Here is a 23,887-nt window from a genome sequence, read left to right as displayed (position 1 = left end):
TTATTTTTGTTATGAAATCTTATTCTCTCTAAACTTAACCTACTCTATGTGGGGACACAACAATAATTTCGTCCTCGAAGTTAATTTATAATATGTTTTGAAATGTAATGAACCATTATATTGTAGGAAAAATACTTTGAAATAGCTATTTGTAAGAAACACTTAACTACGAGTAGGTATAGTAAAATTCACATAAAAATGTATTTTGCTTGTGAAATCTAATACTAGTAAGGTAACTTTACCCATCAGACAGAATTTTGTGACTATTCGAAAGAAATTACTCAAAAATAATTTAAATCTATTGAAAATTGCATAGTTCTTACTTATATTAAATTCTTTTCTCATTTCATTATTGAACACTGAATCACTATAACAAACCTTTGATTCTGTTAAGCTTAATACGAATTCTAGTTAAAGAGGGCTTTTGCACACTACTTTCATTTTTTGGAAAATAATTAGGCAATTTAAGGTTTATAATATACTGAGCGCACGTGTAACACTGTCTGCAAAAAGCACTACTGTGTTAAAAACGTAAAGTATGCACTAGACCAGCGTTTCTCAAACTTGTTTGACTATGGAGTATTTTAATTCTTTTCTCGCGTACCTATTTCCGTACAGAGCCCCAGGGCTCCGCGGACTAAACTTTGAGAAATCAAATAACGTTGTCAAATAACAATCATCAACTTTACCCCAGAACTGCACAGCAATGACATTTTTATTAATACATAAAATGATCCCTTATATTCCCTTTAAAAAATATTGCCACCAACATGTGTCGCGCCAGTCGAAGGCTATACAATTAATTGGAACTGTATCAAGTAATTACGACGCGTTATAATTATAGACCGACAAGGATATCTGACCCGGTGGGCATAAGTCAAACTAAATTATGATAGACCACTAGCGCCACCCTGATAATTTAAAAAAAGTGTCACGAGGTCCTTTTCATACTGTAACTGACGTGACATGTTTTTCTTTTTTATGTTATTTTCTATGTCTATGTTGGTTTTACATATTTTCTGACAGAAATAACTGCGATAGCAGCGTCTCTCTCGATAGACCAGATATCCTTGTTTGACTATAAATTGAGGTAATACTTGCAGTATATATCAATGTATAAGAAGTTTTTAATCTAAGGCCAACGAGCGGAAGGATCCTGGCAGATCTCTCACTTGGTCTGCCCTATCATCTTTGCAGCTGGTCGGTCTCATTGCTTCATCCACACTCCAATTTTGGTCGTTTGCTAGGAACCAATCTCTGAAATTAATTGAGACAAAGTGGAAGTGATTTATTTAAACACTGCAGTTATCACTAATAAATATTACGAACGAAGTCGAATACTCGTATAATGTTCTACAAAACATTCTACCATATTATTCACATATTTTGTGAAAGAAAAATTAATAGTCATTAGTGTCTATTTTAAGAAATGATAGAGTAACATTATGTGCAATGTTCCACTTTTTTACTTTCGAAAATACGACTCGTTGAATGACCTCTATTTTTACAGAGAATAGCGATTTAATAACGTGTTTTGGCGAAAAAGAAAGTTAAGTTACTGGTAAATTACATTAAAGTTGTAACATTCATTCAATATCGAATCTTTGACCTTAGACAACAAAATTATCAAAGATCTTCTACACCAACAAAACTTTGAATAACTTAAAATCGGATTCATTAATATTTACTACCAATTGTAATGACTTCGGACTTTTCCTTTCTCATTGAAATGCGTATGTGATATTGTTATTTATCTACATTGAGACATCTTGAACAAGCACAAAGGTACAATCATTTTAAGGAGTGACATTTTATTTACGGTATAGAAGTCGTTATAAAAACTCTTTTAAAGATAAAAGAAATTACATTAGTTGTCGAGGTAATTCCAACTTTTCTATGATTCCAACTTGTTTAACGCAATATCAAATTACAATTCATCGTGGAAGATATTAAATTGCGAGCTCTAGGCAAGAGCTTACAAACGTTATTCCTTTTACCTTTTAGCTTCGATTCTTTTTATCCAGTAGCGTTTGATCTGCTGCACGCTACCGGCTTTGCCGCCGTACTCCAATGGCAACAGCTCTTGTGGGACGTCTTTGTACAATGTACTAGAGTTTGGTTCGTGGAACTTCACCTGGAAATATTGGCATGAAATTTTATTTTTCACTAATAATGTTTTCAAACTAGTTTTACAGAATTTAAAAAAAAATCAATATTCCTATGTTATAATTATCGTGTTACGTTGCAATACTTTTCTTAGTAAATGAGATAGCGCTTTTCTGGCCTTTTTCTACTAACGTGGGGTCGGAAAACAAGATTTTATAAACCTTAAAGTTTTGGCTTAAGTTTTTACGGCCGGCCCCCTGCCTGTCGCCAACCCTACTTGGGAGGAAATACAAATGAAATATAACTGCTTATTTAGTCAATTAGCTAAGACTACTAAAGAGTCAAAAAGTTAGCTGTCATCATCAATATTTGGAAAGAATTTTATATTAAATAAAATTATTATTAAAGAAGGAATTAATAACTATTGGAATGGAAGAAGAAGGTAAAAGTTGACTGAACTCGCGGATATTACATTCACCGCAAAAAATACGTAACACTTACCAACTTAGCGACTTCAGACTTGATGAAAGGCTTACATAAAGCGTATATCTTGCTTATATACGCCGGAGCGTTTATTACATGCACTTGCTTCAGCCTGATCGGGATTGCCTCCTGTTTAAGTTAATTAAAAAAATATATTACCATATTGGGTCCTAAAATTCTTAAACTCGACCTTTTAATACAGTACTAACACAATTTTAGAGCTCGATAATAGGCTTTCTTTTGTTTAAATATGTTTTTTTGACAAACTCTGAGTAATTTAAATCTTGTTAATAAGCATTAAGTTCTTTATGTAAGAACTCCTGGCTGTAGTTGTTCAAAAATATGACAGATATTTGAGTAATTTGTTCTTTCTTACTAACCTGTGTATACAGCATGTATTTCCTCAGCACAGACAGATTGACTTTACTGATGAACTTCAGACTAACGTTAGCAGAGTCGAAGATCGGTATCTCCCCTGAAGGTATATCGTCTTCTTCTGTAAGTCTGGTGTCAGCAAGCATGAAGAATGTCTTCACAGCGTCGATGAAGTTAAACAAATCCAACTCTGGATTATTCAGACGGTATATAAAGACTTTGTAATTCTCTGGCGTCTTATAAGGCAGGGGAAGCATATCACTGTGAAAATTTCAAAATATTTCATTACATAAAAAATGTTTCGTCTTTTACTCGATAGCTATGTAACATAAACATGTTTACGAAATAACACACAAACCGGAGATTACAACTTTAAACATAATAAAAGAAACAAAGATCGAATTACAAAGCGACGTGTTATTATTTGACCTTAACATTTTGTAATATGTCATTCGTGTTGTTGTACAAATTATTAAAAGTGTCAGCGGAAAATCTACATTAATTGATAGAATTAAAAGTCCATATAAATAAAACGTTACTTCTGAAAAAAAAAAGAGATTATTTTTGTAGTAATTTCGACGAGTGTGTTGTGTTACCAAACTACCTATATTATCTTATAGATAAAGAAGAGAGCTTATTAAACACTGGAATCACAGCATATTTTTTTGGATGGCTTAGGCTTAGATATACACTGGAAATTACATAACCTATGTTCATTATTATTATTACCTACTTCCTTTCAATCTTTTTACACCACTTATAATAAAAAATATACTTCGTCAAAGATGTATCAACCAGATTGAAATTTAACAGACAAAAAATTATGTAATTCTTTTAACCTACGTTCTTAAATGGATTTAAAAGGATTCAACTTCTTTATAAGGATAGAAAGGTCAACATGTTCGTTTTTTAATTTCATCGTTTTTCAAATCAATTGCGGATTTATGCAATGTTATTTAAGTTTTGGAATATTAATTTGTTTGGCATAATATAAATATCAAATTTTAACTATGACTCCTGCAATCCTGCACTCAGATAAATCTACTCTAAGTCAATGTTCATAACGAACTCGCGGGCGTTGGCGCGGGAGCGGTCGCGGGTCCATGTTCACATTGGCCACCAGGCGTTTGCTTGAATGACCGGTTCAAACCGGTTAAATTGACTTGACATCGCGAGTACTCTCCTGCAACATCATTATGTTTGAAATTTCGCCACCGCGCTCGCTACATCAGTACAAACGCTTGCTAAGAGAGTGTTAAAGTAACTATTAAACAATTCTGAGTAATGTAATAAATGTATATATGAAAGAAATGGCAGTGTAGTGTAGCAATGATTGACGTTACAAAATATGTACATATAAATGCAGACAGGTCATCGAACTCTACCACTACTGGGTCGAGCACACGTGCAATAGAAAACTACTTACAATATTCATAGCTATAAAATATTTATGAACTAACCAATTAATATAATAACAAGTAGCGCCGATGATAGAGAAATTGAAGAGCAAATGGTTTCCGTAATATGGGAATGTTATACAGAGAGATGAAGGGCATAAAAATAACTAAAAATGGCATATAGAAATGACAATGAATGTGATATTATTGTTGACAAATATACGTAGAAAGGCTTCATTACTGTCAATGTAGTCGAAATATATTTTATACCGGTTAGCGCAGATTGATTGAAAAAGTAGCCTAAGTTACTCCCGCATACCGACCTTTCAGTAAAAGTCCCATCAAAATCAGTCCAGGCCTTTCGGAGATTACGCGGAATGCATACTCATCAGATAAAACGCAGGATTGCTTCCACGTCACGCCTGTCTTCTTTGTGGTCGTGGTATTTCACCGGACGACCCGTCCCATTTGTGCACCCAACAAATATAGTTGTCGAATCTTAAATTTTCTCTTGCTCATTAAAAACTAAACGAATAATTTTCTTTTATGATCACGAAATAACATTTTGACGTCTTTTTTTGTTTCTGAGTCATTTAGAATGCACTTAGCACGCTCCCCAATAGCGTTAATTTCATTCGCATTTAAAACACTGCAGTGTAGCAACTCTGAATACAGAACAATAAAGTGGTATATGGGCGTAGTGTTGAGTATTGTGTATTGCCAGACGTGCCATATTTGACATCAAACTAAACGCTCCATTTATTAAATTCATAGAGACGATTAGAGTTTTATATCTTATCAAATATACAGTCTGAATGAGATGCTAACTATTTAATACTTTATAACTACGAATTTCAAAATTTCTTTTGTCTCTGGTAAGCTACATAATCACTGAGTAACATACATAGGTGACAATAATATTATTACTATATTTTTTTAATTCCCCGAGGACAAAGTCGCAAGCATAAGCTAGTCTCGTATAAAACTAAATTAATTGCCTAAGAACATAATTGACCAAAAGACATAAATCAGTTTTTCAAAGTGTGTATTTTATCATTATCAAGGTCACTATGACCTTAGAGTTCTATTCGAACTCAGTTTAAGGCGGATCTACAACTCCATTTCACGCGAGTTAAGTTCATTCCTAAAATTTTACTATTATACTTCAGTCTATTCTTAAATTAATTAATTAAACTCGGCAATGTTAATAAAAGATCACAAATCAACAATTTCATAGCCTGAAGATCTTTTGCTGTAAATTTTGCTACCTAACATTAAACTTACGTAATTTCGAAGACCCGTCTTATTTCTGGAGACCAGGGGTCGCGCTTGCAGAACAGCTCCGGCGCCGTGGAGCGGACGGTAAAGAAGAAGTCAATAGTGCGTTTGGCGCGCTCCAAGCTGTAGCCGCAGCTGGTAAAAAACCGGCGTAGCAACACTTCCTCTGGAAAAAACAAACAATACTGCAAAACTTCATTACGAAAAACCAGAAGGGTTCCTTGCATTACGACGAGTAGAACGGTATCATGCAAACTGAGTCAGGCATTGGTGAATCTTTGTCAAACAGCTGATCGGATACTAAGCGTTAAAACAATAATGTCATTACAGAATCTAAATTATATTGTTTCCTAAGAATAATATGAAATTGAGGTTGTTTATGACTGTAAATAACGAATTAGGTGTAGAAAAACACGTAGTACATTTTGTTTTAAGGTAAAATTCATTCATTTCAATATTATAGCTGGTAATTACGAATGTGAGTGGAAACTATTAAGTAACTCAATATAGACAGCATTTTTGCGGCACCGCAAACTGCAATAGAGCACAGTTTCAACAGAGTATCGCAACCGTTCGTACGTTGCAGGCAACAGTATCCTTTCTCCGACATTAATTTAGTTCATTGAATTTTAAATCTGATTACATCAAAAACGTCATCTTTATTATTATTAACTTCCGCACGTTAAGTAATCATTGATTGAGACGCTTAGTGTAAATCTATTACTAATAATAAGCTATTTTTAAGTATTGACTTACTGTAGGTTTCCAAGAACAAAATCCCCGTTTTAAACATGTTGTTATCTCGGTTTCATCACAGATAATGTCGAGGAAGACGGTATGTTTTATACAGAGATTTTGGTCTCAGAAACCAGCGGTTAGTACAGCAGTTGACTCTTGAATTTTTTATCTACTTACCAACGTCGTTCGGCAGATGAGGTTGTTTGCTAAGCCAGTCTTTAATAGCGACTATGTCTTTGTTGTGTTCTACTTCTTGGTCAGGCATGATGCTGGTAAAGAACAGATAAAATTAACGACATCAAACATCTTTAAATATCAATCGAAATCTATATATATAAAAGAAAGTCGTGTTAGTTACACTATTTATAACTCAAGAACGGCTGAATCGATTTGACTGAAAATAGGTGGGCAGGTAGCTTAGAACCAGGATAAGGACATAGGATATTTTTTACCCCGTTTTCTATTTTTCATTCCGCGCGTACGGAGTCGCGGGTAAAAGGTAGTTAAAAATAAATGAAAACACTTCTTAACCAAAATGCCACCGTTTGTCAGAATACTTAAAAGAATTGTTGATACAATAATGTAGTATGTTCCTCTTGTTAAAGTACATAAAAGATATGTGCGCTTTAAAAAGTAACATATACAACATAATAATAAGTTTCCTGGCCGCATGTTTATTTCTCAGTACATTAATTGCGATCTAGTCTTGAGCCTGATCTATTTATGTGCGTCGTGATAATTGTGACAGATGTGATTTATTACGGTTAAGGAAAAACTTAAGAATACGTAACTCTCTGAAGCAGAAGGTCATTGGTTACGATACTTATGTATACAGATATGTATAGATGTATTACACAATCCAAACTTAATGACAGCTCGTGGTGAACTTCCTGCACACCGGGCAGTTGGGATACTAGGTGGGTCCTCTATAAGTAGAGGAAAGCCCTCACAGGTGTGCACCTCACCGCATCCCTTTACGGACTATCGATACCTAAAATTGTGTTCAGCGCAGCGTTTCGAGACGCCGTGAAACTTGATTAGACTATACTTGTAACTATACGCGTGGTTTTACTATCTAATAATCACGATTAGAACCGGTTATTCTTTTGCTTTTGCCTGTCATTTTTGGGACATCATAAGTTTATCGCTCGAGCAGTTTCTTTAATGACTGTTATAAATAAAGCTTAATAATTTTGTTAAATTACTTGACGACTGTGATATTCATATTCATGCCTCAAATATCTATCATACTATATTGATTTCTTAAACGTATTTTTGCTAGTTTATTTTCTATGCATTTGACAGTCAACAAGGAATGCACTTTACGAATAATATGTCTACCCGTCCAATCCATATCAACATTCAATTTAATTACAAACAATGTATAAATCACCATCCATTCACTTAGCAAGCATCCTATTGTTTGCTTTTATTGTTTAGTCAACAATACCAACTGTGTTTACTCGCAAATAAGACAACGGAAATTATATTTGCGTTGAACATTACAATAATAATACAATGTATAAATAAAAATTAAGATATGTCAGGCCTTTTTTGTCTCTAAATGGATTTTTTCAATCAAAACTATGACAAAAAGGATCTGCGTCTAATCCTTGAATGAATAGATGTTACTTATGTTCGTTTAACGCAAACCATGCCCAAGTTTAATTTGTTATTTATGTAATTTCTAAGTTAACATGTACAAGTATCAGGTTTATTTATACTCAATCGTTAATTTATGTTAGTAGGTAAAACGTGCAGTTGACTACACGTGATAAAAACTAGTTATAAAATATTGTTGAATAGATTTATTATTAATATAAGATGTTGGTTGATAGTTGAAATATTATGAGATATGTTTTTACAGAGAGCGTCTTAAATATATCTAGCGCCAAAAATTTAACGTGTATAATATTACAGGTTTAATAAAACTTGAAAATTCTTAATTTTTAGAAGTAAGCCAGTGAATGGGCGTTTCAAGTTGCACAAAGATTATATGATTGTCCCCAGAAGTGTCTTTTAACATTGGTTACTTAATGAGAAAGTGACACCATATGCGAAAATTCGATATATAACATATTATAGTATATTATAGTAGTCGGAATTGATTTCAAAAAAATATAAGTTTTTTTTCAACATATTATTAACGAAATCGTTCTCTACATCCTGGTATCGTAATTAACGCAATGTAAAAAATATGCAAATGTATATTTTGTTAAGATAGCAAAAAACCTAAACACTTTTTAACTATTGAAACTTTTTGTCTACATTTATTAAATGTTAGTCGTACTGTTTGAAAAGATAAATTCACAAGTTTAATAATAAAACTAAATATCAATTCTTATTTGACTAAAAGATAAAACTGAGAGAAACACGACAGTAACATATAAGTGTTAAAACATTCATATTTATAAATAGAAAAAAGCATCTAATTAGATTGAAGACCTGAAATTACCATCAAACAATTAAGCCTTGAAACGGCAGTTGTGTGCTTGTGTGATATTCCCAATTGTTAAGACCCAAGGAAACGTAGACCTTTGAAAAAAATGTTGTATATTTGCGTCTCTACATACATCGTTGAATCGTCTACTCCAATCGTCTAATAAGGCCAGTAAAGGCTCAACGGGTCCGCGGCTAACACTAATTTACGAAAATCAATTATATAGATTTGATCCGCCATCTTTAAAATCGCAGAGATTTTACTTACAATGATTTTCACAAACAGATAGCGAGCGACTGGCTTTGCGACGATAGAATAAAATGTCGGTGATGCGTGAATGTATACGAACCTTTATGAAATTGTATTACGTAAGTTGCTTAACGACTAAAATCGCTGTGTTTAGAATATTTACGAAGACTTAATTTCTAATTAGTAACAACTCTATTTATCAGAAAGGGATTATAATATTTTTTACATTTCGCCAGTGGAAACCAACGGTAACACTATGTCTTGTTATGGAGGAAGGTCAATATTACGCAAACAGTCGCCTGCGCGTACGTGCCATCGCAGCGACATCTCTGAATACAAATTGCATTTAATTGTATATATGAAAACCTTAAAGGAAACAATGTTACTAACGAATTGTTTTCGGAATACGATCATGTGTAGAGTATTTCAATGTATATTTTAATAGTCTGTGTTGGTCATATTTTAATTGGAGTTATTGGGTTTTCCACGGCTATTTCAATATTGAAATCAAATGTTAGTGGCGAATAAATTACGTTTTCACATGAAATAATTTTAAAATACATTTACTAAATATAGTATCGAAGTACAAGAATATTGTGAACTCAAAAAACCCACTTGTCCTAAAGGGTTAATAAATTATAAAACTAAATGATCCAATGTACGTCATAGAAATCTCAACTGGGTTTTAACGCATGTAAAAAAACCAGAAGGTGGTTTTATCTGATTTGTCGATTACGCAATATTAAATTATCAAGCGAGTTCTGTTTCGCAAAAAACCTTTTATGACCCAAGTTTTAAGTCATTTTGAAAAAGAAATAAAAATTAATTGGTGGGATAATGTTTATTCTTTTCCCTAAATAAAAAAAAAAATCTTTTGTCAATCTTGGATGCGACGCGATAAAAGTAACTCTTCTTATCTGTCTGTAACGTTTTCCTGCCAAAAATACTTAAATCGACTTAAATGACATTTCATATAATGATAGTCTAGAGTCTGAGAAAGGACATAAGCAATTTTTAAATACGAAAAAGGGTTGAAATGGGGATGGGGTGAAATGTTTGTATGGAAATATGTATGTAAGATGTTAGTTTGCACAAGAGACTGAATATAAGAGCAATTGTGATGTAACATTCGCGGAGTAATTACTAAATTATACCCAAAGATTCTATCCCACATGGACGAAGTTGCGGGCACAGCTAGTAACTAATTTAGTTTTTAATTAGATTATAAATTTTATATTACTTTTATAACTAAATACAACAGCTTAGAATAATAAACGAAGCAAACTGAATAGAAATAGTAAGTAAACGCAACTCTTTTCACCGAGCTTGTTAGTTCATTGTTAACATTTAGGTACGTTTTGTGAAAACTAAACAAATACGGTAACGTAAACTTTGCAAGGTCACTTACATTGTTACTTCTATAAATAATAGAAACATGTATGCTTACTTTACTTGTTTTATTAAATGACAAAACGCTGGGAAGGATGAGGATTAGATTGGATACTAGGATTGGGTTTCCTGCATATCACTAATCAGATTAAACGAAGAATACTCTACTTCATGCGTGTCTTCTGTATGGTTGTGGTATTTGATTGGTTGAGCATAATTTACATACTTTAGCTTTTTTTTACACTTAAATTTGTAGTTTGGTGTAAGGCACAATTTACAATTTGACAACGGCTTATGAAACGCTCGTTAAGTTATTAACTGACAATTTTTACTGTTTTACGGTGACATAGTTAATACACAGGTGGTACAGTATTAAAATTCAACAGTTGTTACATTAGTGCGTCAGGCAACCTTCCTGCACTGTATGCGTGCATGTAATAAAGGATATTTCGTTAAAATGCGAGACTCTTGCGCACAGTATGGAGCAAGGACTGATATTATGTTATAATTACGAAAATTAATCGAACGCAAGATTATTATTAATTTTTAACTCCAACCTCAATTCTGTTAAAGTTAAAACTTAACTTGTACTTAGAAAAAAAATAATAAAAAATTATTAAATAAATTTTACATTACATTTTATAATAATTAAAGTTTTTTAGTAGAGAGTGGTCCAATTTACTTTATACACACCTTATGTTGCTTATTTTTAATTTAAACCATAACTAAATTATCCAGTTTTTTTACCCATGTATTTTTTCGGATTTTTTTATCTTCAAAATGAGTTACGACTCCCCAAAAAAAACTTCGAAACATTGTAAATGAGATCATTCCCTATCGTTAACGATCAATTTTATGAAAATTAAAAACCACAAATATCACACATTTATCATTGTAAAATTAAAAAATAAACATAACAACTTACGGTTTAATTAAATTAGCACAAGATTAATAATAACACGTCAAATCACTGACGTCAAAATACAATTTTTGTTAATCAAAAAGCGCGCGCGTGCTTCGATCGACCGCGAGAAACTAGCTAATGTGATGGCGTTGTACCACATTCACTTATTGAAAAGTCGTCCGCAATCGCATACAACAATTTTTAAATGTGGGACACAAGACATAAACATGGTAAACGTCAAGAAAACAACTGGTTCTGCAACAAAATTATTTAATTAAGCAACTGTTCTCAACTTTTAATAATGCCCAAAACATTGAATAAAAATAATTAATTCCAATTTCAAAAAGTCAGGTATTGATTCTTAATATTGGAAATTAAAATGAAAAATGTGAAACTTAAAAATCATTTTTAAGTATCTACCTAAAAAAAGCCTTGACTTCTTAAAATGGCCTTGATAATACCAAACCTGAAAACAAATTGATTCTTTAACGAGGTCATGACTTTAAATTTAAGGAAAAATATACTAAGAATTGACTAAATGTTACAAACTTTTAGTAAATTTATTTTATTTTGTAATTGATATATCGTGAAATTATTATTTACTTAATCGTGCTCTTTTTATTGCCACAAAAACATAATAATTATTTAATTTAAAAAAAAATAACCTTAAGAATAGAGATTGTTTACAATTTTTCGTATGGATAAATAAATATTGTTTTGTAAATGACAACACTAGAGAAATGTTCAAAAAGATACCTCCCGATAAGACATTCATTAGTAAATATATGAAAATAAAGTTTTGTTAAGAAAATAACATAACGCGTGTACACATTGTTATTAATTTTGATAGTTTAGTGATGTGTTCAGTGGTCAGCAGTGTAAGGTTTTTTCCTTTTCTATCAAGATACATTTATCGACTTCAGAATTATAGGGTAAGTGTAATAATACATTTATGTGCTTTAAACTTGAGCTTTGACTGAATTCATCGTCTATCTGTGTCTAAATTAAATTATAAAATCATTTGAACAGATTTAATTAATGTTTAATACATTAAAAAAGTACGAGTTCTCTTAGCTAATGGAAAGCTGTCACATAATATTATAACCTCTAACGTCTTAGTTTGCCGTTGTAATAGCAATTTTCTTTATAAAGTAAGGACTAACAAAAGATTTTAATTATACAGCATTTTGTTAACGAGGAACGAGTGGGCTATATTTTATACGGATACTTTAAAACAGTGTTTCTATATGCGACATCGCTTCACTGTACAAACATAATAAAGCTTAAAAGCGATGCATAAACCTCTGTGTAGAAAGTGAAGCGCTTTGGATAGACACGAAAAACTTTTGATTGCGTTTTTTGTACCTTTGTATCTGCGAGGAGGGAACATGTGCTGAAAAACATAAAATTAAACTACACTTCTGTGTGGAAATATTTGTTCCACAGCTTAATTTGAGTCTGGTGTAGATGGAACCTCAAATAGCTTCGTTTTTGATTGTCGTAGTACAAATTAGAAATGACACAAATATTAGATAGAATTGTTCTTTAATGATTGTTACCACGGGAATTAAAAAAAAACAATAAACTCGATTATTTAACCAATGAATCGTTATTTTTAGATTTGTACTTAAAGAATGCAAGGTTTAACATAAAATTAAATTTTACTCACGAAAATCTCACGAATTTTTTTCAAATCATGTCAAACATTGACTATACCGATAAAAATATATATTAAACTAGTCGTCACCCGCGACTCTGTCCGCGCGGATTTAAAAAAAAAACTTATTTAGTAGCCTATGTGTTCTTCCAGATTATGTTCTACATCTATGCCCTGAGATCCATTCTCCCTGAAATTTGGCAGCGGTGCTAGAGATACCTACAAACAAACATCCATCCAAACACTCGCATTCATAATACTAGTAAGATATGTTCTGTTTAATATTACCTTTTACGTCGTAAATTATCTTGTTCATGGAACAAGACAAGGATAATATTGTAATTACGCGTTTAACAAAGTGATTAAATTGTACAAAACGGGGCGAGTACCTTAATTACTCCCTCAAGTGTGTCGTCGGCATATTATTAACGTAGGTTGAACCAAAGAGGATGTTTTCAAATACCGTAAAAACTGGCAATTTTTTTTAATTAAAAAAATAAAATATGAAAGCAAAGCTTTGATAATTACTCCTTGGTAATAACTCATTAACTCATCAATCTAGGACATTGCTTGAACTGAAAATAAAATAGTGTAATGAAATATTTTGCAGACTTTAGCCAGTCTAGTGAGCTAAGCGGAACTAGCTGAGACCAACAATAACTTAATTAAACACTTCCATCGGGGGCTTGCTTTAAACTCAGTTTTACTTTTAGCAGCGTAATTATTTTTACAATAAAATACAAAGTGGCATAATATTATTTTAAATTTTACAACAGTCGCTTAGCACTGATATCCCAAAACTTACCCTAAGGTATTCTCTTAGTGATCTCTTCTAAATTTTTCTGGGTAAAAATCAAACATTTTTTATATTACGACGCTGCGATCGATTTTTCTTGTTTGTAAAGTGTGTTTAGGTTTAAAACCTAATCAATAATAAAACTAAATTAAGTTTATCGAAAAGTAAATTTGGTTACTTTACGTAGCCTACTATAGTTCTGTCAGGAAATATACAAAACTTTTTTAAATTAGGCACAGAAAATGTCATAAAAACAGAGTTACCGCAGGTCCAAGTATACCTCCTACGAAAAATTAAACATGCTGTATAATGTCATTTCACTGTCATCTTTACTATCTTACTAATATTATAAATGAGATTGTTTAGATGGTTGGATGGAAGTTTGTTTGAAGGTATCTCCGGAACGGCTCAGCGGATCTTGATGAAATTTGACACAGATATAGAACATAGTATGTTAGAGCACATAGGCTACGTATTACTTTTTTTAATTCCGTGCGGAGTCGCGGGAGACAGCTAGGTTGCCATAAAACCATAAAAGTCATAAATATTGTTTTGAATTTCTAGTCCAAAACAATTCCATAGGCTTCTTTTTAACAAAACTAATTAATTATCATAAGATCCGTCCAAATGGATCCATTTAATTAATATTTTATTCAAAAATATTACTTAGATATTCATTTTATTCTCATTTTATTTTTATTTTATTTTATGTTCACTTTGATTTCCTTACCGAGAATTATTTGGCACGAAATATGTATGTACTTTAAATCATTTAACTGGATCCGTTCTCATTGTTTTTTCTTGCCTTTACCTTTTCTAAAATATTTACTTATAAATATTTTAATAAAATGTTTATGTAAATAGTTTCAATTTAAAATAGCTTGAGCTAATTTCATATATAAAAGAAATTTATAAAAATTTCGCGTAACTTATAAAATATACCCATAGATAAAAAGGCATAAGGAAAAAAGTTTTCGAGCCGTAGATCTTATCTGAAATGGGCAACGGACTAAAAATGTCTTGAAGATTTATTCAAATACTCCAAGACTTAAGTTATGATCATGCTTTATGTTATGATGAATGACTTCACAGAATTCGAGGGAATTTTATTTACTTTTAATTTTAATATACTCGTAGTAGTTATTGGAGACAATTTCTTAAATTTAAATTGTGACTAGCTGTCGCCCGCGACTCCGTCCCCGCGGAAATTAAAAACATAATAAGTAGCCTATGTGTTCTTTCAGACTATGATCTACATCTATGCTAAATTTCATCGAGATCCGTTGAGCCGTTCTCGAGATACCTTCAAACAAACATCCATCCATTCATCCATCCATCCAAACATTCGCCTTTATAATATTAGTATCATGTGTGAATATATAATTTATCAAAAGGTCAGGTTTATTTATTCTAAGATTTAATCCATTTTTTCATCTTTAGTAAAATAATCGGAATACAACAATTTCATGAAATGATTGGCTATATCATTATATATTTTATTTCAATTGACCACTTCATTAAGTGGTCAATTCCAAAATGTAGCTACGGCATTTATATCAATTCACTAAATACACTCGTCAGACTAGTGAAAACGAGGTCTAAGTCATCAGCCGCAATCAAGAGCACTCCAGGCGGGTGCGAATTAAATCCAGACAGATTTCCACTAAAGCGGCTAGAACATTCATTAGAACGGGAAGACAGTGTGCCGTAGTTATGGCGATATACTCTTCCACTGCCTAAAGGCTTAGCCAATGAATCGTTATGAAAGATGTAGAGACGTAATATAAAATATGAGAGATTTTTCTAAATGAACTTATGCACACACTTAACCCATTTGCGTTTCAAGCTTTTTATGTTGAAGCTACGCTCATTCATTGCATACTAATTAATGAACAAATTAGGGTAAAATTATTCAAAATTAAATATTTTTTATGACAATGTACAGTTCAAGTGGCCGGGATATTTTTCTCGCCTATGGAGGTTTCTCGCTTATCCAGATTCGATTGTATACCTTGGGTTTCGATTACAATGACACATTTTATTATACATATGTAGTCTCATAGACATGCCATAAAATAATTTCGACTTATTATTCGCGTTCGCTCCTCATGACTTTATACTTTTCCCTAGTGTATAGTGATTTGTTTTAATCAGTGATGTGTCCAAAAAATTACGTTGCGTGCCATTAGTTCGCCAACCCTGTTCGAGCTGAATTCAAAATTTTGAAATCTTCCCAATATAATAAATACGAACGTTTACACGGATGGCAGGATGGATAAATGTTTGTTAGAAGGTATCTCTGAGACGGCTCAACGGATCTTGATTAAATTTGGCACAGATGTAGAACATAGCTTGCGAGAACACATAGGCAACTTACTTTTTTATTTTTGCATAGACGGAGTCATGGGCGACAGCCAGAGAATCATTTCAAAAGCATATTTCGTAAAAATGAAAAACAAAACTGATATTTCCTTTTACTTTTAAATTGAATTAAGTCAAAGTCAGGGGCATTAATTGTATAGATATATTTTTGAATACTTTTTAATTAAAAGTTAGAGTACTTCTGAGTTTTCATTCATCATATTGCGAATATAAATACAGTCTAAGAAAATTTACGAGAACATTTCGCGTATATAAACTCTCAAATATTACTCAAGTGGATAATTTTGCATATTTCTAATTAATTTTATTGAAAATGAAAGGAATTATTCGTGTATTTCGTTTATGAGAATTTTGTATAATATTTATAACTGTGTAAGCATTCTTATTTAAGGTTATGTTGAAGTAATCTTACTAATATTATAAATGCGAATGTTTAGATGGATGGATGTTTGTTTGAAGATATCTCCGAAACGGCTCAACGGATTTTGATGAAATTTGGCACAGATATAGAACATCGTCTGGAAGAACACATAGATATTATTTAGCTTGTTTAGCATTATAAACTAGAACCTTAGAATTCAACAGATAAAAGGATGGTTTTGTGGAAACGTATGGTAGAGTGAAATTGCTTGTTGGATCGGTTGGTCATAATGATCGCTAACCTCAACTAAATGGCGACAAACGAAGAAGTCGTTGTATATTGTTTGCGAAGCTATTTTGATAAAAGTTCAAAATCTGTTGTGTTAGTAGAGCTGGGAAAGTAATCCGTCCTTTGTCCGCATTCCAACGACCACTTTGACCCGAACTTTTCTTATCTAAACTATTCGCTGGACACGTCCTTTCAGAAAACTTTTTTGATATAGGTACGTAAAGTGCCGTCGATTACTTCATAAGAATATTGAAAGAATAATCTCCTATTTGTCAAATCACATTACTTTTGTAAACAAATTTGTCATAACCATTTAGATTTAGTTATACAGCCTTTTTATAGCTTGTTTATGATTTATTTTATATTTAATAAGAATTCAGTAAGCGCACACTAAGTATTACAATGTAAAATGCTCCGTAAAATTAAATGTATTCCTCGATGCGACACTACCGCCACAGCTATTCCCTGCGGCGGAAACTCATTCCGCTTATCGGACAACTTCATAACATTAATCTAAATGTAGTTTAAAATTTTGGGGGCTAGTAAATTTAATGAGTTTTAAAATCTCCTAGACGAAAAAAATAGCAGAAAACATATTCCACCAAATTTCTTCATGTTTTTTTATATTCTCTCTCCGCTTCGTTAACAATAATAGATAACATCTAAAGCCAAATCTTTGATTAAGTTTTTATTGTGTTTGTATATATTACTTTATTACTACGATACTTTGCTACAACCCAGCTTGTATTACAAATCCGAAATGACGTCAAACGTGTAAAAGTCACAGTGTAAGTAGAAAGAATTATTAAAATGTGACGAAGTACTTTTACTTATATTTGGTTATATTAATAAGAACTTATTTCTGTTTACATAAAAGATTATAATATTCTGTTTATGTAATAGTTTCAGTATATAAATAGATAGCACTAGAAGATTAGTTCAGGGCGTAACAGGCGGGCGTTATTCAAGTCGTTAACCGGGCAAATGCATTGTGTAGAGCGTGTCGAGTCGGTGGAGAAACGCGTCGGACAGTGTTGGTGCCCAAGTAAATTACATTTATCTATGTGAACACAGTTTTGGCAAAGGCTCGGCTTCTCTAGTTAGCATAATTAGATAATTACTACAAACGGAGTTGACACTACAATGTTGGATCTGTTTTACTATTTAAACTGAATACCTAGTTCTTATTGTCTTTTATCTTTACTACTTACTTTACTTTAATCTTTACTTTAAAAATGTTTCTGATGTTATTTGAAATTGAAATTATGTTGGTGTTTCTTACTAGACTTTACTTTTTTCATACCTGAAGTTTAAATAGCGAGGTAGAGTGAGTGCTACTCGATTTGTATTCCCCCCTGGAGTGTCGTTGTTTTTTATGATTTTGGAAGTCTTAGTCCCTTTTAAATCGTACAATGATATATAACATGCTAACTGCCATACTCAGGACTGTTTAATGGTTACTTAAAGCGTATTTTAAAGTAGATCTGTCATACAAAATTACAACTCTAAGGAACGAGCACCATTTTTACTAAATAATATAACTAACTTATAAATGTTTTCGTCATCATCAGCTCACTGTACGTCCCTTAGTGGGATCGTAGCCTACTATAAGTTAGAGGTGACTAGACCATAGTCAACTTAGTAAACATATTCAACTTTTACTAGATTGTATGTATTAACTACTTGATTTACTACTACTAGTGGACTATTAAGGCGATCACACGCAGTAGTTAATCGTGCTGAGCGTGGTTAAATCTGTGAAACGGTTGGAGCTGGCGACGCGCCACGGCTCCTCAATAACGCCCCCCACTTTAAACTTATTGAGCTATAAAAATACGCCGTCAATTCTTATTCAATTGCGATTTCTTTAAATCTTTCTTCTCATATTCATGCCACTTTATCCCTGTGTGAATGTGCTTAACCAATCTGGTCAATTTTATCTGTCATATGATGTTAATTGGACAAAATGAATCTACGGGATTTTATTAAAAAAACATAGCATAGCTTCCTAATTAGTGTCGGCTTAAAAATTAAGATCTTCTACGAAATAAAAGTAGTATGAATATTGAACAAAAATATATATATACATTGGTGATTTATTAAGATCATTTAGAATTAAATAGCAAAAAAAAAAAATAGAAACATAAATTCGCGCGAGAAGGTTTGCTATCGCCAGTACAACTTTGGGTCCTTCAAAAAGCGCGTACCTTTTCCACAAAGGTCAGCAACGCATCTGCAGTTCCTGTAATCTTGCGGATGTCCATGGACATTTATTTTAGATTCATCTCTCATTTTAATATGAATAGTTTCTTCAACAAAATAAACGTTAAGTTGGCATTAATGAATGAAATAGTTATAAAGAACAAATTAAATAACTCAAGTAATTTTATTTACAAGAGTTGGTGCTCATTATCGCGGAATCGTAGCTTCATAGTATTTAACCTGACAAGTGGCTCATTAAAATTGAATTAATATTAAATTAATAAAAAAGATTGAAAAAAATCTAAGTGGCATGACATTTAGACAGTAAGTTAAGTAAAGGTTAGTAATTTTTGCTACGCTTTATTTTACACTCAACTTCTAGTAGTAAAGATTTGTATATTACTAGCTGTCGCCCACGACTTTGTCCGCGCGGCATTAAAAAAAAGTTTTAAAGTAGCCTATGTGTTCTTCCAGACTATGTTCTACAACCGTACCAAATTTCATCAAGATCCGTTGAGCCGTTCTGTAGATACCTTCAAACAAACATCCATTCATCCATTCATCGATCCATCCATCCGTCCATCCATCCATCTATCTAAACATTCGCATTTATAATATCAGTAAGATTAACTATCAATTTTAATTAAACAATTAAAATTCAAAATATTTTTTTTTTCTCCACAAAAGCCATGTATACCTATAGTATTTGACGTTACCGTGTTTACTTAATTTCCTCGTTGGTTTGAAACGAGGTATACGCAATTACACATCTGTGCTCTGTCATGTATAATTGAGAGAGGTTATAATGTGAGAAATTGTCGGGTTAACGTGCCCAGTGAAACACTTTGAATGAATAAACCAACATGTTGTTTTATTTCAGTTTTAAACATTTGAGTTGAGAGAAAATTAAAGAAAATTCGAAAATTCTAATCGTGCAATTCCATTACTGTAATACTCATACAAGAATAAGCGGGATAAAAATATGTTTAATAAAATATTTTTGTAGTGGAAACCAACGGTAATTGAAATTCTAACAATTCAAAAATCATCGAGTTTATTGAGACTTAATTCGTTGTTATCAGTTGTCTGTTCAACTGTCTGTGAAAATCAAAGTGGTTTTCGAAAACGCGTTTCGACGTTTCAATGCTGGAGGACGCGCTGAGCGCTTGTCTTATCTTATTAGACCGACACAGAAGGGATTTCGAACCTGCCTAATGCTGTTTTAGAAATTAATTTATCTTTGTTTTACTTTACATAGTATTAGGACGAGAAGGATGAGCAATATTTTTATCTGTTCTCACTATTTTGTGGGACCAAAGCAAACCAAGTTTGTGGGACTACAATTGTGATTGACTGTAGTCCCACAAACTTGATTAGCCGGCGATAGCGGCGCTGTTATCACGGTCAGATCTATCGGAAAAGACGCTTACGCGTAGAATATGATACGCAAATCAATATATGACAATGCCAACTCTCAGTATTCTAATAATCACTATAAAAGTGAGACTTTATACAGTCTCATTTATAAAGTGATAAAAGTGAGACATTAGTCACACTTTTAGAGTATCGCAGATACGTCTGTCGCACTATATTCAATTTAATATTCATTGCGAGAAGATTTAAAATTCGTAAGCGTAGATAAAAAGAAAAGCTTTAGCTCCCACAGCACGTCGCCTGTCTGAATGTGACCGGACAGCGGACCGCAAATTGAATTTATTTGATTTTAAATCTTATCCGTTTTGGCAAGATGAACGGAAGCATTGAACGAAGAATTGTTAAGCGTTTTAGATTCAACATTTAAAAAAAATATAAGAGTACATGTATTTATCATGAGTTTCATTGTCGTAACATATATCCAGTATATATTATTGTTCAGCATTGTTAAAGATTTACAAGTCTTATTTTTTAATTCTTCTTTTACAGGTCTTAATTTTGAAATAATTCTGTTTCCTTAAAAATAAGACCTTAATAATTGAAAAAATGACCTCAAGTCAGATTTTCTTTAAATAATAAAGTCAGGATAAAGATCATAACCTCAAAGTAATGGTGGCAATAAACTTGTAACAGGAAAGCTTTATGTAAATTGAGCGGACCCTGGCTTTTAAGTTTTATGACATAATCCTTCCACCTCGGCTTCATAGCATCTTCAATAACGGGACAATAATTTATAACTTCAATGTATATAAATCGAGTCTATTAAAGCATGAATAATATACAGCCAAGTAGACCTACACCTAGTCCTAGATGTGGGGGCTTTGTTACTCTACGTTTCTCTAAAATAACTTTCCTTGTAATGTTTCTAGGACGGCTATTTTATAGTGTGAAATTGTGACTACTTTTATTACCTTGATCGTTTTAAAGCGTAATTTTGAATAATTTAACTATTATGTTATATTTAATTTTACAACATTCCTCCCAAGTAGGGTTGGCGAGAGGCAGGCGGCCAGTCGTAAAAAATTAAGCCAATACTTTAAGGTTTATAAAACCTTGTGTGCCGATCCCACGTCAATGGAATGAAGCGAGGGAGATGATGATTGCTTTAGAGGTGAAATAGCAAACCATACTATGCATTGATACTTTTATAAAATAGTGAAAAATAAATATACCTAATCAAGTATAACTTTTCTAATACGTAGTATTTTTTAAGTCAATTTAAGATCATTAGTAGGTATGTATAATATAATTAATAATGATACTGAATAGATTTAATCACGGATATAAAATCAGAAATTATTTTGATGGACTCAGTAACGAGTCCGTTAACGATATTTAATTTCATTCTCAGAAATATTAAATTAATACATTTGTAGCAATGATTACACAGAAATGTAATTGGCACAAAAGTTTATTAATAATCAAAGTTATTAATTAAGCTTTTCAAATTAATTATTTAAAATTCGATGAGTAATGTCTGTTGACAACTGTAATAATAATAAAAAATACGAGTAAGTACTATATCAACAATAAGTAACTGTGTACAATAACAACTGTGAATTTGTAAAGGTGATTTCATTAGTCAATATGAACAGTGTCTTGGCAATAGTTCAATATCTCGTTTACATAATAAAGCAGTAATTTTACATAAATACTATATACAGTCATCGGCATCCAAAGTGTATTATGTAACTATTATTCTTGTAGTTTTACTCCAGAACGTCTCAACGGATCTTAATGAGGTTTGGCATGGTTGTAGAACATAGTCTGGAAGAATACATAGGCTACTTCTAGAGATTTTTAATGACGTGCGGACAGAGTCGCGGGCGACAGCTGGTCGTTTATAAATTGGGAGCTAAAAATGTTATTACAGCTTAATGCAATTCGCAAATAGTAAAAATCTTACTTGGCAGTAGGGAAACATACAGGAATTACGAGTGGAACGTATCTCGAGCGATTTGTCAGACTTATGTTCGTAGGGTGTGCTCAGGTGTTACTTCATTGGCCTCATATTTTATCAAAAGATATTATAATGACATACAATTTGGGAAACTAATTCTATCTATGCATATATGTACTCACAGTGTACATATACATATGTAGGTTTATATTTCAGAACGAAAAATAAGTTGGCCGAAAGTTCATTAAATTAAAAATAAAATATAAGATAAAAATAGTATAAAAGGGGTTTTGACAAAACAAAAGGAATGTCAAATTATTATGATTGTTGTAATGTTATAAATAGAAGATTATGAAGACGGAACGACGATGTAAAATATAAAGAATTAGTGAATAATTAATAAGAAGTTTTACGATGACGATATTTTTTTAAATTTTTTTTTATAAGAGAAGGGGGCAAACGAGCAGCGGGAACACCAAGGTGTTCATCGACGCCCATGGACATCTGCAATACCAGAGGGATCGCAAATGCGTTGCCGGCCTTTAAGAAGGTGATACGCTCGCTTCTTGAAGGACCCTAAGTCGTAGCGGTTTGGAAATACCGCCGAATACTGATACTGGCTGAGGCAACCAGGGGTAATACGAGCCACCCCCTACAAATATATTTGATATTTATATGTTTAACTTAAAAAGTGTACAACTATTATGTTTGCCTTATGTAATCATGGATTCTATTCAAAACATGATAAGTTATAGTGGAGTTTTATCATAAGAAATATAATATCTTTTTTATTTTTCTTGGCATAGTATTGCATGCCAAGTTCTCCAAGTTTAACTTACCTTTTCTAAAAAAATAGAGAAATAGTAACGTTACTTTTAAACATGTTTTAATTTTAATTGCTTTTTTAAATGTAATACATTTAACTGGGTAAAGAGCGTACAGGCGCTTTGAGTTGAATCCAACGAAAAGAATATTTAAACATGAAAAGAAAATTTAAAAAATGCAGTTAAAAATATTTAGCACTCATCAAAAAACTTTGAAATGTACCTGTCTTTAAAAAAAACTGAAGCAGGGTATTTTTTACTCGTTTTAGGACGGATCGTCGCGTCGATAAAAAATTCGAGATTTTTTAGATTTAACTATAATTTGGGATAAAAATGTGAATGTTTTATTAAAATTTACTATAAAATTTACTGAATGTCTCAAGTTAATAAAATATTTAAAAACATATAACAAATGTTGGTTTACGCGTTTATCAAAAATAAAACCCAACCGCCAGATCCTAAGTACTTTAGTGGAAGCGAGTAAATCCTCCTTTTGCGGGAGCATTTTCACGTCATGAATGTTTTCTTATTATTTTGTTTACTGCAAAAATTGAATAAAAATATCATTTTCAATAAGTTTTTAGAGGTATTTTTTAAAAGTACGAAGACTGGTACACATAAACGTAACATAGTGCTTTTTCTTTTTTTACAACACGTCCTGTGTTTGTGTTCGGGCAATGGTAT

At 32.1% G+C, this 23,887-nt stretch overlaps 1 protein-coding gene across 1 annotated transcript; it reads right to left on the bottom strand.

The window, feature by feature from the left end:
* Nucleotides 1-455: 455 nt before the first annotated feature.
* LOC106712507 (alpha-tocopherol transfer protein-like) lies at nt 456-6,642 on the bottom strand. The gene is made up of 6 exons (XM_014505104.2): nt 6,555-6,642; nt 5,646-5,805; nt 2,970-3,225; nt 2,608-2,718; nt 1,998-2,134; nt 456-1,257 (listed from the first exon to the last, which is right to left on the bottom strand). Exons 1-6 carry the CDS (start codon nt 6,640-6,642, stop codon nt 1,128-1,130), a joined length of 882 nt encoding a protein of 293 aa, XP_014360590.2. The 3' UTR covers nt 456-1,127.
* Nucleotides 6,643-23,887: the final 17,245 nt, after the last annotated feature.

This window comes from Papilio machaon, chromosome 20 (assembly GCF_912999745.1).
Source record: "Papilio machaon chromosome 20, ilPapMach1.1, whole genome shotgun sequence".
NCBI classification, from domain to species: domain Eukaryota; kingdom Metazoa; phylum Arthropoda; class Insecta; order Lepidoptera; family Papilionidae; genus Papilio; species Papilio machaon.
Note: the sequence above shows the minus strand (reverse complement) of the source record. Positions and strands in the feature narration are given on the sequence as shown.

Excerpts from the sequence above, each read along its gene's own strand:
- LOC106712507 (XM_014505104.2), bottom strand. The coding sequence starts at position 6,642 with ATGCCTGACCAAGAAGTAGAACACAACAAAGACATAGTCGCTATTAAA. Across the intron at positions 2,135-2,607 it reads AGTCTGAAGTCGCTAAGTTG|GTGAAGTTCCACGAACCAAA; the intron begins GTAAGTGTTACG and ends CAATATTTCCAG. Across the intron at positions 1,258-1,997 it reads AAAAGAATCGAAGCTAAAAG|AGATTGGTTCCTAGCAAACG; the intron begins GTAAAAGGAATA and ends AATTAATTTCAG.